Below are 16,097 nucleotides of genomic sequence, written 5' to 3'. Positions count from 1 at the left end.
ATTGTAAGAAAAAATTTTGTAATACTTTGGACACGTTTTCTTTACAGCTATTTCCCTCTAAATGGGAATGAAATATGAAGGTAATAATGAAATCCTTTGAGTTTTTGGCGCATGTAATGAACTGGTAGCATGTTTCCTAGTTTACTTTGAAATGATCTCTAGCAGCAGCTGAGATCCCATCCCACTCGTCTCAGTGCTAGCTTGTACAATCACAGCTGGCTCAGCTCACCTCAGAGCAGGAGCATCATGTGGCTTCCACACTAAAATGCCGTGATCCACGGCCACGTTGTCCGCCTGATTGGAAATATTCTCTTAACTTTCTTTGGATTACATCTGAGGATGTTCTGAGCTCACTTTTGGAGGAAAACTAAACGTTGGATGCGTGAGATTCTGTCTCTATCCGTGCGTAAAAAGGAGTCTGTGACGCGCAGCGCCCATTTCACCAGAAGCAGCGGGGGGGTTAAGTTTTTATCAGGCACAGATGTGCTCCTGTCGAAGAGGGGCTCCCGCAGTGGAGGGATCCAGGTGGGTTGCCCGAAGACCCCCCACAAATCTTCCGAGAGTTTGCTGCGCCTCCGTGCGGCACGTCCGCAGTTAGACCTCTCTAGCGCATCGCCGCGAATTCATGGACCACCAAGCGATGTTTTTATGCAACAACACCAGTGCCGTAAAGGACTGGAGCTACTTTCTGTCACAGATTCTGCCCCTGATGAATAAAAGCACGGTTTTGGTGAGCATGGAGAAAGCGGAGAGCGTGACCACCACAGTGGTGACGTCTCTGCAGCTGGACGGTGCCATGAGCGCCAGCAACGCGCCCCTCAACTCCAACCACACGTCGGGAATGGAGCACATCTTCCAGTACTCCTACTCTGAGAGCGACCTGCTCTTCACGGATTACCGGACGCCTGCGCGGGACTCCATCCCGCTGCCCAAAGCTCTACTCTACCTGCTCATGGCGGCGCTGATAGTGGTGGCGGTGGCATATGCGATCGTGGGGCATCTGCTCAAAGATTTGGTCAATGACTTTTTGGGTATGTGAGCCCTGATAACTTTTGATTGTGTGTCTGCAGTGCTAACCCCTAAGAAAAAGCATCAGTGGAATAGAAGAACATCAGAAATTTGTTCTGTGGACCTCTTGGTGCTTGGTATATGTCTCACATCATTTTCATAAATGAGTCTGGGTTCTTATGGAAATGATTGGAAAAGCTGCAAATAGCCTCAGAATATAAATTAAATACCAACAATAAGTGATTTTCCTGACTAACAATGGTTGCCTGTAGTAGTCAGTGGGGTAAATCCATATCTTTATTTACATCTCAGTAACTGAGAATGCACAGCAGCACTGGACACTGCCAATGACCTTGTGAGTAAGCCCTGCTGACAAACTCTTCTATCAGCCAACATAAGCTGAGAAATGGAGGACTACTCTGCCATTTTCCTATTTCTGAAGAACTTCCTGTAAGAGATACATAATAAATGAGCCAAAGAGGAGAGTCTATTTTTATTTTAAGATCTGGTCTTTCACAGGCCTGTCCTCACTGCTCCAGGAAGTTCTTCTTTATTTGATGATCTCAGCATGAGGACATCAAGCTGCCCATTTCAAAACGTAATTACTATATTTGGTTAAGTCGAAGTCGCATTTTTTGCATTGTTTGACCGGAAACGACTTATACTCAGATGCGACCAATAGGTGATTTAAAAAAACAGCCACTAGATGGCGCTGTAGATGGGAATATCAGTATTTGCTACTGACAGCAACGGTGAAAAAAAGTGCAGCTCAGTCTTATGCAAAGCGACACAGAAGAGGAACAGTTTCACAGATTTAGGGATTTGAAGTAAAATAAAGAGTTTAGTTGACTTGTTAGCATGTTCTATATGGTTATTTGAATAACTGTTCATATATTGCGCTAATATACTAAATTCCGGCTATGTGTCATGAAGCTATAATTGAGCATCAATGTGTTACGGTAGTGAAGCGTGCAAATATTCAATCTATTATTGTTATTATTGCTTACATAGTAAAAAGTGTTTTTTTTTCTTGTTCCTGTATTTTGCTAAACAAATATCTCTCAAAAGTGCCACTTATATACAATTTTTTCCCCTTTATTATGCTTTTGTTTTGTTTTTTTTGGCTGGTACAACTTACAGTACAAATATTACTGTACTTTTTCTCCCATTCTGGCATAGTAAAAGGTTTAAAAAACTTGACAAATAAAAAATTCATGAGGTTTCTTCTTTTTTTTTCCAGAATCCATTTTTTTTAGGAGTTTTTCATTACGGAGGGTCTAAGGGCAGGGATGTCCAGTTTAGTTTGGTCTAGTCTTTTAAGTTTAGCCATTACTTATTGAATGACTTTTTGTTCTTTATGACTCATGTTTATTATACAATTACTGGGATGAAGCCCATCGAGATAACTATTGTTGTAAATATTGGGCTATATAATGTAATTAAAATTGCATAGAATTGAATTTTTTTATTGTATTATAGTCCATCTTTGCAGGACTTCTTTTAAACGTCTTTTTTCCAGTCAAGTTACACATCATATATATTTTTTAAATTGTCCAATTGAATTTGTTCTGCTATTGCAGTCGACCGACAATCAGTATTGGGGTGGATTTTACAAACAAAGGCTAATCCAGCATTTAGCGTATCTTATAATTAGCTTTATTGCACCACTTTTAGCTAACATAACTCATTTAGCATGTAGCAAGGATCAAAAACAAATTCAACAAATAAAACAAATTGGTGTTGGAAAAAACAGAACAAATTTAACATATGAGATTAATCTAGCATTTTTCTAGTATTGTAGTTTAAGTTGAGTTCAAGAAGCACTTAACATTTTCTGAAATTTGAAAGACTCACTGTAATCATTTTTTTAATCTTTTTTAAAAGCGTCCCCGGAGCTTTTAGTTATCATTGTGCTGTTTTTAGCCCAAATCCAAAAACCTGTTTCATTAGAACATAGTTTCTGCAGAACAGCAGGAGTTCATTAGAAATGTATTAAGCCCACCCCCACTTCCTGTTATCCATGTGTTCACACACTTTTCTGCTAGCTTACATCCCCTCACACCCCCCAACCCAACATCACAGGTGCTATAATATTCCAACTAAATCCACAGTTAAATACCTCGGAATGCATATAAGTAAAAACAAAACAGACTTGGAAAAACTGAATGTTTGGGACAAACTGGAGAAATGTTCCACTCTTCTTTTTTGGTAGGATTCTCCTCACCAAAATTGAAAGCATATCAAGATTCATATATCCGACCTATTCTATAGGTTTCCCTAAACAAGCCATTCAATCTATTAATCAAATCAATTTCAACTTCATATGGAAAAGAAAAACACACTATTTTAAACAAGGTACTCTTACTAAAACGTACAAAGATGGAGGTCTACAAGCCATAGAATTTAACAGCCTTAATGGCACCTTAAAAATAAATTGGTTAAAATAATTTATCAAAAATCAAAATAGTATTTGGTTTATTGTTCCTAATAAAATATTTTCCAGCCTAGGAGGGATCCAATTTTTACTCAGTTGTGATTTTGACAGTAAGAAACTTCCCATCCAATTCTCTGTATTCTTCTGTATTAGAAACTCATTTATAAAGATAATTACAGTCTACACAACACTCCTCTATGGAACTGCAGATAAATCACTATTAGAAACAAATCCCTCTTTGTTCCAAAATGGTTTGAAAATGGAATTTGCTCATTAATGCAAATACTTAATGACAATGCTACTCTCATGTCTTTTGATGATTTCACAGCTAAATATGGTTCACTAGCAAATAGAAAAGATTTTGAACAAAAATTTAAGGCCATTCCTTAAAATGTTGTAAAATCAGTTTCTGATCTGTTTCATAATGTCATTTACAGACATCCTACTGTCTCCAAGCTTCTGATTAATAGACACAATATAGCAACTGCCAAACTCCCCAATCAGAGAATATTTTAACGAACCGTCCTTTCCATACATCTCAAATCCAAATAATATAACCCAATATTTTAATAATTCAGAAAAGAAAAAATACAAACTAAATATTTAAAATTCCCCATTCCTCCTAAAGCCAAGAAGTCCACTTTAGAACCTTTTTAGGTATTTACCCTTCCAAGGAATTACTAAGAAAACGGTTTGGAATTCCTGAAAATTGTTGTTCTTTTTGTCACGTGGATGTTAAAACAACTGAGTATCCTTTCTTTGAATGTTTTTATTCTAATGTCTTTTGGAAGAATTTACATTATTGGCTTTCCCCCAAGATTCCACGTTTAGCAGACCTTTCTATTAAGGACATCATTTTTAGGTTTATTTTAGAAAACTAAAAACAAAGAACTTACTTTAAATATTGTAATTATTTTTGGGTAAATTCTATATACATAAATGTCGATTCCTTAAAATCAAACCATATTTTTTTACATTTCATAAAGAACTCTGCTTTTTTTTTCATCCGTAAACGTCATGGAAAACAAACGTGTTATGTAACTTCAAAGTATCATATGTAACTTGCAGCTTTTTGATAACCCTTTAAGTTAAGAATCATTAAAATGTCTATGTAACCCCCTTTTTATTTTATTTTTAATCTATTTCATTTAAGTTTTTGTTTCAGTATTATTGTTATAATTTTTATTTTATTTTGAATTTGTTGTTTGTACGTGTCATTTACATTTTTTTATTTTTCTATACTTGTCATAATTGTACACAACTGTCACAAATTGTAAACCTTAAGTGCACCACAGGTGCATCAAAAATGGCGAGCACAAGGCATTCTGATTAGTTAATTAAAATAAACCTAGTTCAACAGTTCGTTTCATTTTTTTTTTTAAATTACATCAAAAAGTTTGTTTTTCACTAAAAGTCTTATAAAATTAGTTTTTACATATACAGTTTAACATTGAAAATCTAAATAAATAACACTTCAAACTTACTCTTGGTAATAATTTATAACTACATTCAGGACTTTGACCAATCAACAGAGATATACTGAAATATGGAAGCATGAGTTCTGAAAAAAATTGAAGATTAAAAAACGGCTAAGAAAAGAAAAACAATACAACTCAAAATAAAAACAGGAGTTCATGCAAATGTCAGCTCAAGGTGAATAGATAGTCCAGAATAGAATGGCATACCTGTAAAACTGCTGTCAAACCAAAAGATTGATAGACTATTTACTTTCAGTTTGGCATTCGAACATGTTCAAGGCTTCTACTAATATATCTTTGAAAGCATGCCATTGGCACTTTAATGTTGAGTGCCTCGGGACACTGCACAGGTTACCATTATGGTAGATCTGGACCGGCCCCCAAAACCAGACGGAGCTGCCTAGTTTTTTGTCATAAATCTTACAAGTTCTCAGTGTTTTGAACAATAAAACAGTCATGTGACCACACCTGTGCACTTCAGTGCGCAGAGACTCAAATGTGTCTATTTTATCTGCCCGCAGGTGGAGGCAGGTCGGCGGTTGCTGAAGGTGACGAGGATGAAACCAGTGGGCCAGGTAAAAAGCAGATCTGACGTGGGTCACAGCCTTCAGCACTTAGCTGTGCCACAGAGACACGAGGCCTCTCTTTGCAGACCGCCCTTCTCACCTCACACCGTCCTCTCTGTGGGATGCGGGAGCACACATATGTACCTTTACACAAACACTGGTGCAACATGGACCTTCGGCTCCCGAGAATTTTTTTAGAGGTGTAAATGTGGAGGTTCTGCAACTGTTTCATCTCCTACCAGAAGAAGGTTTAGAGGAAGTAAAAAGGGACAGAAATGCAGACTACTTGCAGACAGAGTATTAAAATAAATCAATTTGACTCACTGTTTAAAAAATGTAACTTCACAACTAAAGCTACTAAAACTTATTATAGTCAAACAGAAATAATTGATTTTTACCATCCAGTGATTCTGTTTTAGGTCCCCCAGCTTGAACTGGGGTCACCTTGCAGTCCCTGGTGTAATGGTGTGAGGGATATTTTCTTGGTAAACATTAGGCCCCTAATAGAGCATTGTCACAACACCACAGACTACCTGCGTATTGTTGCTGACAATCTCCATCCCTTTATGACCACAATGTACCATCTTCTGATGGCTACTTCCAGCAGGATAAGGCACCACTTGATAAAGCTGAATCATCTCAGAACGGTTTCTTGAATGTGATAATGAGTTCACTGGACTCAAATGGCCTCCACAGTCTCCAGATCTCAATCCAATAGATCACCTTTGGGATGTGGTGGAACGGGAGATTGTAATCATGGATGTCCAGCCAACAAATCTGCAGCAACTGTGTGATGCTATCATGGCAATATGGGCCAAACTCTCTGAGGAATGATTCCAGTACCTTGCTGAATCTATGCCACCAAGGATTAAGGCTGCTCTGAAGGCAAAGGGTGTCCAATCAGGTACTAGAAAGGTGTACCTAATAAAGTAGCCGGTCAGTGTCCTTTTCTAGCAATGGTTTTTCAGTACAGCTTTAAGTTTAGTTGTGTGGTGGTTGGCAAACATGTTGCTTGCAGTAATTGCTATACAGTACTTTAATTTATCGCTGCAAAGTGCTTTAGGTCTTTAAGGAAGTTACTCTTAAAGCTTCATTTAAAGCAATCTAAAATTACTTTAGAGTAATTGATCCAAAGGTGATGTATGTGTTTTGTGTTTTCATCGCAAAAAAGCTTGACGTGCAAGAAAAATAATCTTATCAAGAAAGATTTTCAATTGCAATATTCTTAAAATAAGAATTCTTGGTAAGAACATTATTCCTACCCCATTTGTAGATTTTCTTTTTAATTATTGATTTGTTTTTGCAGTATTTGATATGCACACTGATTTGTTTCAACAACATCCAATTTTTCTTGCGTTTTTTTTTAACAGGGATTAAATAAGGTTGTCAGCAAAATCGCAAAGATAAAAATTATCTGTTAAAAATGTTTCTTTAACTCTTGTAAAGATCTAAACGAAACATTTCAGCCAAATGTGTCTGGGCTGAACTGAAACCTTGATGGCATGATTTATGAAGCGACTCTGCAAATCCTGTTGTGCTTCAGTCCGTTCTTCATATTTTTTCAGGTGGGTTTGAGCTTTTCATCTGAGACAACAGTGATTGATGTGGTCTACTTTGAAAAAGCCAAAACAGACTCAAAAAGGGGGTCTTTAACCTTCGACACCCCCTTCAGGAACAATTTTATGCTGTTTGGACTCTGGTGGAAGTACAGGGGCTGAATCCATCCTAACTTTCTGTCAGATGAGGCTTTGCCTCATGAATGCATTTTTCTGCATGTGTGGTTGGAGTTCAGTGCTGGCCTGCACAGGGTCAAGGGTCGTCATCTCCTACTTTGATGGTGTTCGGAGACAAAGTCCTTGTCCCACAATTCTGACTGTGTCTTTTAAAAATGGTTAATCCATTGAGTTCTTCTTTCTGTTCTGATTGTAGGTACTACAATCCATCCTCAGAAAATGTTCCATCCAAGTTCAGTCAATTTTATGGCAACATGTATGAATATTTTGCTTCTCCAATTTATAATTTACACCAGCTTGAGCCTGGAAAGGGTCTTGGGGACTGTTGGAGTTTATTTCAGCTTCCATTCGGGGGAATTGCTTGTCATCACAGGGTTTTTGTTTATTTTTCAACCCTTTCTTTGCCTTTTGGGACGCATCTACCTCCATTTTACCCTATCCTCTGCCTCCACCTGCTACCCCCATGTTGGTTTTTTTGGCTACCTATAAAAGAAAAGTAGGAACTGTTTACTTTTGATCTACTTAATAAAACATAAAAACTGTTTGTTCTCAAATTTTGTTCATTGAAATTCCTAGGAGGAGTTTACATTTGTAGCTTGTACGAAAGGTGATTTTTTTTTTTGATTGAAATTCAAGATTTCTGTCTCTTCCCGACATCAAAGATCAACAAAAACTTTGGTTGTGGTTGTAGACTTAACCCTGTGGCATGTGTGTGAAATTACGTGTATATTCTGCAAAGACAGAGAAAATTGCAAAACTTCACATTTTGCCACTAAGCCATAGGTTTTGTGACCATCCCATAATAATTCCAAAACGTTTCACCAGACTAGGTGTATTAAAAGTTTGGTGAGTTCTAAATATGTGGCCGGGCGAAATTTTTGTTCATAGCCTCAGTAAGAAAAAAGAATTGCAAAAACAATCTGCTGCTTCTGCGGCCATAATGATTAAACTCAAACTCAAACTTTATTTATTTATATAGCACCTTTCATTTCAGTTAAAAACACAAAGCGCTTAACATAAAAGCAGATAAAACAGTCAAAGAACCTGAAAATTGTTAAAAACAGCAAACAAAGGACAATCACACAAAGATGGGACCCCTCCCTCACCACCCCCCACGCCACCCACACCCACACCCCACCCACCCACCCAGTTCCCCCAGTAGAACCCTGAACAGAAACAAAGAACTGCAGCTAAAAGAAGGTCTGGCTTGGTACTGCTGCGAGGAAACGATATGATGGGGATCCATTTATTCCAAGGCCCAGCCTGACCACAGGGGTCAGTACCACAGCGCCCGCCCAGCACAGAGCAGCCCAGGGCCCACTCCATGGCTATCAGACCACAGAGCGGGACCCCAGCCCGCCCAACCAGAATGGGCATCGCAGCAATAGCACCCCCTACAGGTCAAGCCGGTGGTGCCCCAGAAAAATGGATCCCCAAGAGGAAACACTGGAGTTAAAAACATCAGAATAAAAATTGTCATAAAATAACAACACTAATAATTGAAAAAAGATAAAAAATAAAATAAGATTTAAATCTTCTTTCTCTTTCGGCTTTTCCCATCAGGGGTCGCCACAGCGAATCATCCTTTTCCACCTCACTCTATCATGAACATCTTCTACCCTAACATTAGCCAACTTCATGTCCTCTGTTAAGACATCCATATATCTCCTCTTTGGCCGTCCTCTTGCCCTCCGGCCAGGCAGCTCCATCTCCAACATCCTTCTACCAATATATCCACTATCCCTCCTCTGAACATGTCCAAACCATCTCAGTCTGGCTTCTCTGACTTTGTCGCTAACACAAGCAACATGAGCCGTCCCTCTGATGTACTCGTTCCTTATCCTGTCTAACCTGGTCACTCCTAAGGAGAACCTCAACATCTTCATCTCTGCTACCTCCATCTCAGCCTCTTGTCTCTGTCTCACTGCTACCGTCTCTAACCCATAGAGCAGAGCTGGTCTCACCACAGTCTTGTACACCTTTCCTTTGAGTCTTGCTGACACTCTTCTGTCACACAACACTCCTGACACTTTCCTCCACCCGCTCCAACCTGCCTGCACTCGCCTCTTCACCTCTTTTCCACACTCCCCATCACACTGAACTGTTGACCCCAAGTACTTAAACTCCTGCACCTTCTTCACCACAGCCCCCTGTAACCTAACGCTTCTACCTTGATCCCTCTCGTTCAGACACATGTATTCTGTCTTACTACAACTGACCTTCATGCCTCTTCTTTCCAGAGCAAACCTCCACCTCTCTAGCTGTTCCTCCACCTGCTCTCTACTCTCACTGCAAATTACAATGTCATCCGCAAACATCATTGTCCAGGGAGATTCCTGTCTTACCTCGTCTGTCAGCCTGTCCATCAGCATAGCAAACAAAAAAGGACTCAAAGCTGATCCTTGGTGTATCCCACCTCCACTTTGAACTCCTCTGTCTGACCTACAGCACATCTCACCACCGTCATACTTCTCTCATACATGTCCTGAACTACTCTGACATACTTCTCTGCCACTCCAGACGACCTCATACAGTACCACAGCTCCTCCCTAGGCACCCTGTCATACGCCTTCTCTAAATCTACGAACACACAATGCAGCTCCTTCCGACCTTCTCTGTACTTTTCCAACAACATTCTCAAAGCAAAAATGGCATCAGTGGTGCTCTTACGGGGCATGAAACCATACTGCTGCTCACAAATCTCCACCTTCTTCCTAAGCCTGGCTTCCACTACTCTTTCCCACAGCTTCATTGTGTGGCTCATCAACTTTATTCCTCTATAGTTGCTGCAGTTCTGCGTGTCACCCTTGTTCTTAAAGATCGGAACCAGAACGCTTCTCCTCCATTCCTCAGGCATCTTCTCACTCTCTAGAATCCTATTGAACAACCTCGTTAGAAATTCCACTGCTGTCTCTCCTAAGCACTTCCATACCTCCACAGGTAGGTCATCAGGACCAACGGCCTTTCCGCTCTTCATCCTTTTCAGAGCCTTCCTAACCTCATCCTTTCCAATCTCTGCTACTTCCTGCTCCACAACAACCACATCTTCCTCCCTTCTTTCCCTGTCATTTTCCTCGTTCATCAGCTCCTCAAAATACTCCTTCCATCTTTTCTGTACACTCTCTTGGGTTGTTAGCACCTTTCCATCTCTGTCCTTAATCACCCTTATCTGTTGCACGTCCTTCCCATCTCTGTCTCTCTGTCTGGCTAGTCTGTACAAGTCCTTCTCTCCTTCCTTTGTGTCTAACCTGTCATATAGCTCATCGTAAGCCTTCTGTTTGGCCTTTGCCACCTCTCTCTTCACTCTACGCTGCGCTTCCTTGTACTCCTGTCTGCCTTCCTCAGTCCTTTCTACATCCCACTTCCTTTTAGCCAACCTCTTCCTCTGGACGCATTCCTGTACTTCCTCATTCCACCACCAAGTCTCTTTACCGTCTTTCCTCTTTCCAGATGACACACCTAGCACCTTCCTACCTGTTTCCCTGATAATCTCGGCTGTAGTTTCCCAGTCCTCTGGAAGCTCATCCTGACCACCCAGGCCCTGCCTCAACTTCTGCCTAAATTCCTCACAAGTTTCTTCATTCTGTAGCTTCCACCACTTGGTCTTCTTTTCTGTTTTCCCTCTCTTCTTCTTCCTGACCTCCAGAGTCATCTTACACACCACCATGCGGTGCTGTCTGGCTACACTCTCTCCTACCACCACTTTGCAGTCATTAACCTCTCTCAAATGACCTCGTCTACATAGGATGTAGTCCACCTGAGTACTCCTACCTCCACTTCTGTATGTCACTCTATGTTCCTCTCTCTTCTGGAAGTAAGTGTTGACTACAGCCATTTCCATCCTCTTTGCAAAGTCCACCACCATCTGTCCCTCCAGATTCCTTTCCTTCACACCAAACCTGCCCATCACCTCCTCATCACCTCTGTTGCCCTCACCAACATGCCCATTAAAGTCTGCTCCAATAACAACTCTCTCTCCTCTGGGAAAACTCTCTATGACCTCATCCAACTCACTCCAGAATCTCTCCTTCACTTCTAACTCACAGCCAACCTGTGGCGCATACCCACTGACTACATTCACCATCACCCCTTCAATTTCTAACTTTAGGCTCATCATCCTGTCTGAGACTCTTTTCACCTCTAGAACACTGTTTACAAACTCCCCCTTCAGAATCACTCCTACCCCGTTTCTCTTCCTATCAACACCATGATAGAACAGTTTGTATCCTCTTCCAATACTACGTGCCTTGCTGCCCTTCCACCTTGTCTCCTGCACACACAGTACATCTACCTTCCTTCTCTCCATCATGTCTGCCAGCTCTCTGCCTTTCCCTGTCATTGTGCCAACGTTAAGAGTCCCTATTCTCAAACCTATGTTCCTGCCTTTTCCCTTCTCTCTCTGGCCACGGACCCTTCTGCCTCCCCTCTTTCTTCCACCAACAGTAGTCAAATTTCCACCGACACCCTGTAGGTTAACAGCATCGGTGGCGGTCGTTGTTAACCCGGGCCTCGACCGATCCGGTATGTCTAAAGTGTTGTGGATGATTCGCATGGTTATTTTGGCAATTTTTACGCCGGATGCCCTTCCTGACGCAACCCTCTCTATTTATCCGGGCTTGGGACCGGCACAGAAGTAACTGGCTTGCAACCCCTGTGGCTAGATTAAGATTTAAATAGTTTAGTATTTAAAAAATAAAATACGTAAAACTGATTAAAACATAACCTACGTATCATTGGTAAAATAACAATAAAAAGAATAGTATATTAAAAACAGAGATAATAATAGTCCTTACAAATAAATAAATGAATAAATACGTAAATAATAAATAAATAAATCAATAAATAGATAGATAAAAAATAAAAGAGACATAGGAAATGATCAAAGTCATGTAAAAGCCAGACTAAAAAGGTGGGTCTTGAGCCTCTTCTTAAAAACCTCTACAGTCTCTGCGGCCCTGAGGTTCTCTGGCAGGCCATTCCACAGGCGAGGGCCGTAATGGCAGAACGAAGCCTCACCATGTGTCCTGGTCCTCACCTTAGGGACAACTAAGAGGCCAGTGCCAGAGGACCTCAGGGTCCGCGAGGGTTCGTATTTTAAAATAATATCATTTAAATAAGAAGGCCCAAGACCATAAAAACATTTATAAACCATTAAAAGAACTTTAAAATCAATCCTGAAACGCACAGGGAGCCAATGCAGCGACTTTAAAATAGGTGTAATGTGTTCCCGCCCTCTGGTCCTCGTCAGAACTCGTGCAGCAGAGTTCTGTAAAAGTTGCAGATTTAAGATTGACTTTTTCGGTAAACCAGAGAGCAGGGCATTACAATAATCTAAAAATAAAAGCATGCATTAGGACCTCTGTGCTGGCAAGAGAGAGGAACGGGCGGACTCTGGCAATGTTCTTAAGATGGTAAAATCCTGTTTTCACAACATTTCTGATGTGAGGAATAAAATTCAGCTCAGAGTCAAAAAGTACGCCCAGGTTTCTCACACATTGAGAAGATTTAAAATTCCTAAGTTTGGGTAAAATCATCTCTCTCTTGTCTTCAGGACCAATGATTAAAACTTCAGTTTTGTCCTGGTTGAGCTGTAAGAAGTTTTCTGCCATCCACAGCTTTATATCTAAAATGCAGTTTAAAAGAGTGCTGACAGGTTCAAGGTCATCAGGAGACACGGCGATGTAAAGCTGTGTATCATCAGCATAGCTGTGAAAGTCAACGCCATGTCTCCTGATGACATCCCCAAGAGGCAACATATACAAGTTAAAAAGTATTGGACCCAAGATTGAACCCTGGGGAACGCCGCAACTAATTTCATGGACTCCTGAGGACCGAGTATCCATACTTACAAAAAAATGGCGATCTGTAAGATAGGAGTGAAACCAGTTAAGAGCAGTTCCTGAGAGGCCGACCCGACTGCTAAGTCTGTCAAGTAAAATCTGGTGATCCACCGTATCAAAGACGGCACTAAGATCTAGCAGCAACAGAACAGAAAGTTTCTGCGAGTCATAAGTATTTCTGAGATCATTTAAAATTTTTAAAAGGGCCGTCTCAGTACTGTGATTTGTCCTAAAACCAGACTGACACTTTTCAAGAACATTATGTTCATTTAAAAAATCATGTAATTGAATAAAAACAAGTTTTTCAATAATTTTTCCTAAAAATGGTAAGATTAAATCTTCTTTCTCACCAAGAGTTTCCCCTTGTCTCCCTTCAGACTGGATGCTTGGTTCCCGTCAAGCTGCTCACCCCAAAGAGTTTGCCATCAGCTGCATTACCAGCAACATCAACGAGGGGAAGGACCAGGGCGAGAGGCCGCGGCTGGTGGAAATGAGCTACATCTCCCTGAATCAAACCAATTGCCTCACATCTGGAAGACCAGAGGAGATCGTGGTCACAATAGACGAAACACTCGAGCAGCGCCCCCCAGACACTCACTCTGTAACGTGATGAACCATCCAGATATTCCAGAGAGAAAATCAAAGCACTTTCTGGCTGAGGTGGAGTTTGTCCAAAGCCTCTTCCATCACCTGTGTGCTGGAAAGATGGTATGTTGTGTAGAAGGACTTCAAATGCATCCAGTGTTTTTAGCTGACGGATGCAAATGGAGGCTCTGCAGACAGGAAAAAGACGTTTTTATTGAATGTTCACATTTGGTCCTTACTGTGCAAATCATTTCTTCTTTATTACAGTTCAGTGTCAAATGGTATTTAGTTCCTGATTGTGCACCACTCACTCTAACACAATTTTAACACTGTATTCATTCAAGACAAAGATTTAAATGACAGAGTGTGTTTTTGGATGAAACGTTTACGTGAATATGATTTAAAAACCAAAATGTCAAAAACAGGGACGCCGCCATTTATTTAACTATGGCTTTAAAATCCAAAATTACGTTTGAATAAAAAAAAAGAAGAAAAAAAAGCCTTTAAGTTCCAATCCGATCATTTTTTGAGCTATCTTAAAATCATTCCCAGACATTGAATATTGATCATACTTTTACCTACAGTCCCTCTCAAATGGTGACCAATATTAGAGCTATGCAGCTGTGAAGTTTTGAGCCAGATACCGGCTCAGACGAGGAAAACAAAGATGTTCATGGATCCAGTCGTCTATATGTGGCCGCATCCGAATGGAGCAGAGCAGAGAGCTTGTGGCTTGCCCAGCATATTTTCTACATCACAAATAAGATCTTTGTCTAACAGTTTTTAAGTCTGCTCCTGATTCACAACATCCATCCATCCATCTTCCTCCGCTTCTCCGGGACCGGGTCGCGGGGGCACGAGTCTAAGCAGAGATGCCCAGACTTCCCTAGGCCCAGCCACTTCCTCCAGCTCCTATGGGGGGACCCCGAGGCGTTCCCAGGCCAGCAAAGAGACATAGTCTCTCCAGCGTGTCCTGGGTCTTCACCCGGCCTCCGCAGTGGGACATGCCCGGAACACCTCTCCAGGGAGGCGTCCAGGAGGCATCCGGACTAGATGCCCGAACCACCTCAACTGGCTCCTTTCGATGATTCACAACAATTTGAATAAATTTAGAAATGCAGTTTTAAGCTCAATTTTCTTTATATGTGTCCTCCATCATTAGAAAAAATGCCTAAAAAACAAAAGTTTCATCGGAGTTGGTGTTTAAGCAAAATGTTCTCTAACCTTAATGTGAAGGGCTACTGACTGCTGCTGACATCCTCAAAGCTGCCCCTGATGGGGTTCATTTTCTCCTCTGCAGCCTGAATTTCTGACTTATTCTGCACTCCTTTTTGCAGCTCTGGACTTTGTGGTTTACTAAGACAGGAAAAGGACAAATGCACTGCAAAAACCTAAAATATTGTAGATGAACTTGCATAACAGAGTAATACCTTATAACAGGTGGTGTTTCACACAGGTTAAATAAGAGATTTAATACATTTACTTTGTGTTTGCAGAGAGTCCATTCCACTTGTATTGAAGATAATGGAGCACAAAGCAAATGAACAATGTTTTCAGAAGGGAGATGTTTTGTGGTTCCTTGTAAATGTGAAGTTCTGAAACAAAAACATCAAATTTTTTTTCACTTGAAACTCAGTCACTGTGTGTTTTTGCAAATTGTTAAATCAAGAAATCACAGTCCAGTGTTTAATTTAATTATTGACTTATCAGTGTATACACAGAGAAAAACACCAACTTTCATTTTTAAACAGAGGAAGTTAATAGTGAACTGAAATAATTCAATAATTTGTTTTAAAATGCTAGCAATTACAGGCCCCTTCCAAAAATTAGAATACCATGGAAAAAGGCATTCACTTCTGTAATTTCATTCAAAAAGATTCAAAAGGTTCAGGGCCCACTGTTCAGTTTATTTCAAATATGTTTGTTTTAACATAAACTTGGGTTCCAGCTCATAAAACAGGAATGTTGACCTCAAATTGGTTTTTGTGTGATACACAAAGCTCAAAAATTTTTCAAAGTGTTTCAGTTTGAATTGGAATGATGGAGCATTAGGGCCACCCACAAAAAAAAAAAAAAATTTTTAAATATACAAAGAGCAATATTACGAGATTTAGGTTGTACATTTGCAACTTTAAGTTTTCTAAATTTAAGAGAAAAAATTTCTACATTTAGCTTATGACTGCCAAAGTTATAATATTTATTCTCAAAATTGAACAGTTATGATTTAATTTAAAAAAAAAAATTGTAAACTGGCCTCATACTCCATCGTACTTTGGTAAACTACGAAGGATTATGGATTGTTGGAGCATTGTGGGTATTGTAGCCAGGAGCCTTGCAGAGTGATATGCACTGTCCTTTAACCGTTTGTGATTGAGTTGAATAAAGTTTGAGCTAGTTTACTTTACTGCTAACATATTTTTTTACTTTACAGTTATTTTTTGAAAAACAAAAAC

The 16,097-nt window shown here is 40.2% G+C and overlaps 1 protein-coding gene across 1 annotated transcript; it reads left to right on the top strand.

Annotated features, from left to right (window-relative positions):
• The first annotated feature begins 100 nt into the window (after positions 1–100).
• LOC105353976 lies at positions 101–14,110 on the top strand. The gene is made up of 3 exons (XM_011474277.3): positions 101–1,031; positions 5,442–5,495; positions 13,437–14,110. The coding sequence occupies exons 1-3, from the start codon at positions 626–628 to the stop codon at positions 13,667–13,669; spliced, it is 693 nt and encodes a 230-aa protein (XP_011472579.1). The 5' UTR covers positions 101–625; the 3' UTR covers positions 13,670–14,110.
• Positions 14,111–16,097: the final 1,987 nt, after the last annotated feature.

This window comes from Oryzias latipes, chromosome 4 (assembly GCF_002234675.1).
Source record: "Oryzias latipes chromosome 4, ASM223467v1".
NCBI classification, from domain to species: domain Eukaryota; kingdom Metazoa; phylum Chordata; class Actinopteri; order Beloniformes; family Adrianichthyidae; genus Oryzias; species Oryzias latipes.
The sequence above is the reverse complement of the archived record's forward strand: the minus strand, read 5'-3'. Positions and strand labels throughout refer to the sequence as shown.

Excerpts from the sequence above, each read along its gene's own strand:
- LOC105353976 (XM_011474277.3), top strand. The coding sequence starts at position 626 with ATGGACCACCAAGCGATGTTTTTATGCAACAACACCAGTGCCGTAAAG. Across the intron at positions 1,032-5,441 it reads TTTGGTCAATGACTTTTTGG|GTGGAGGCAGGTCGGCGGTT; the intron begins GTATGTGAGCCC and ends ATCTGCCCGCAG. Across the intron at positions 5,496-13,436 it reads GGATGAAACCAGTGGGCCAG|ACTGGATGCTTGGTTCCCGT; the intron begins GTAAAAAGCAGA and ends GTCTCCCTTCAG.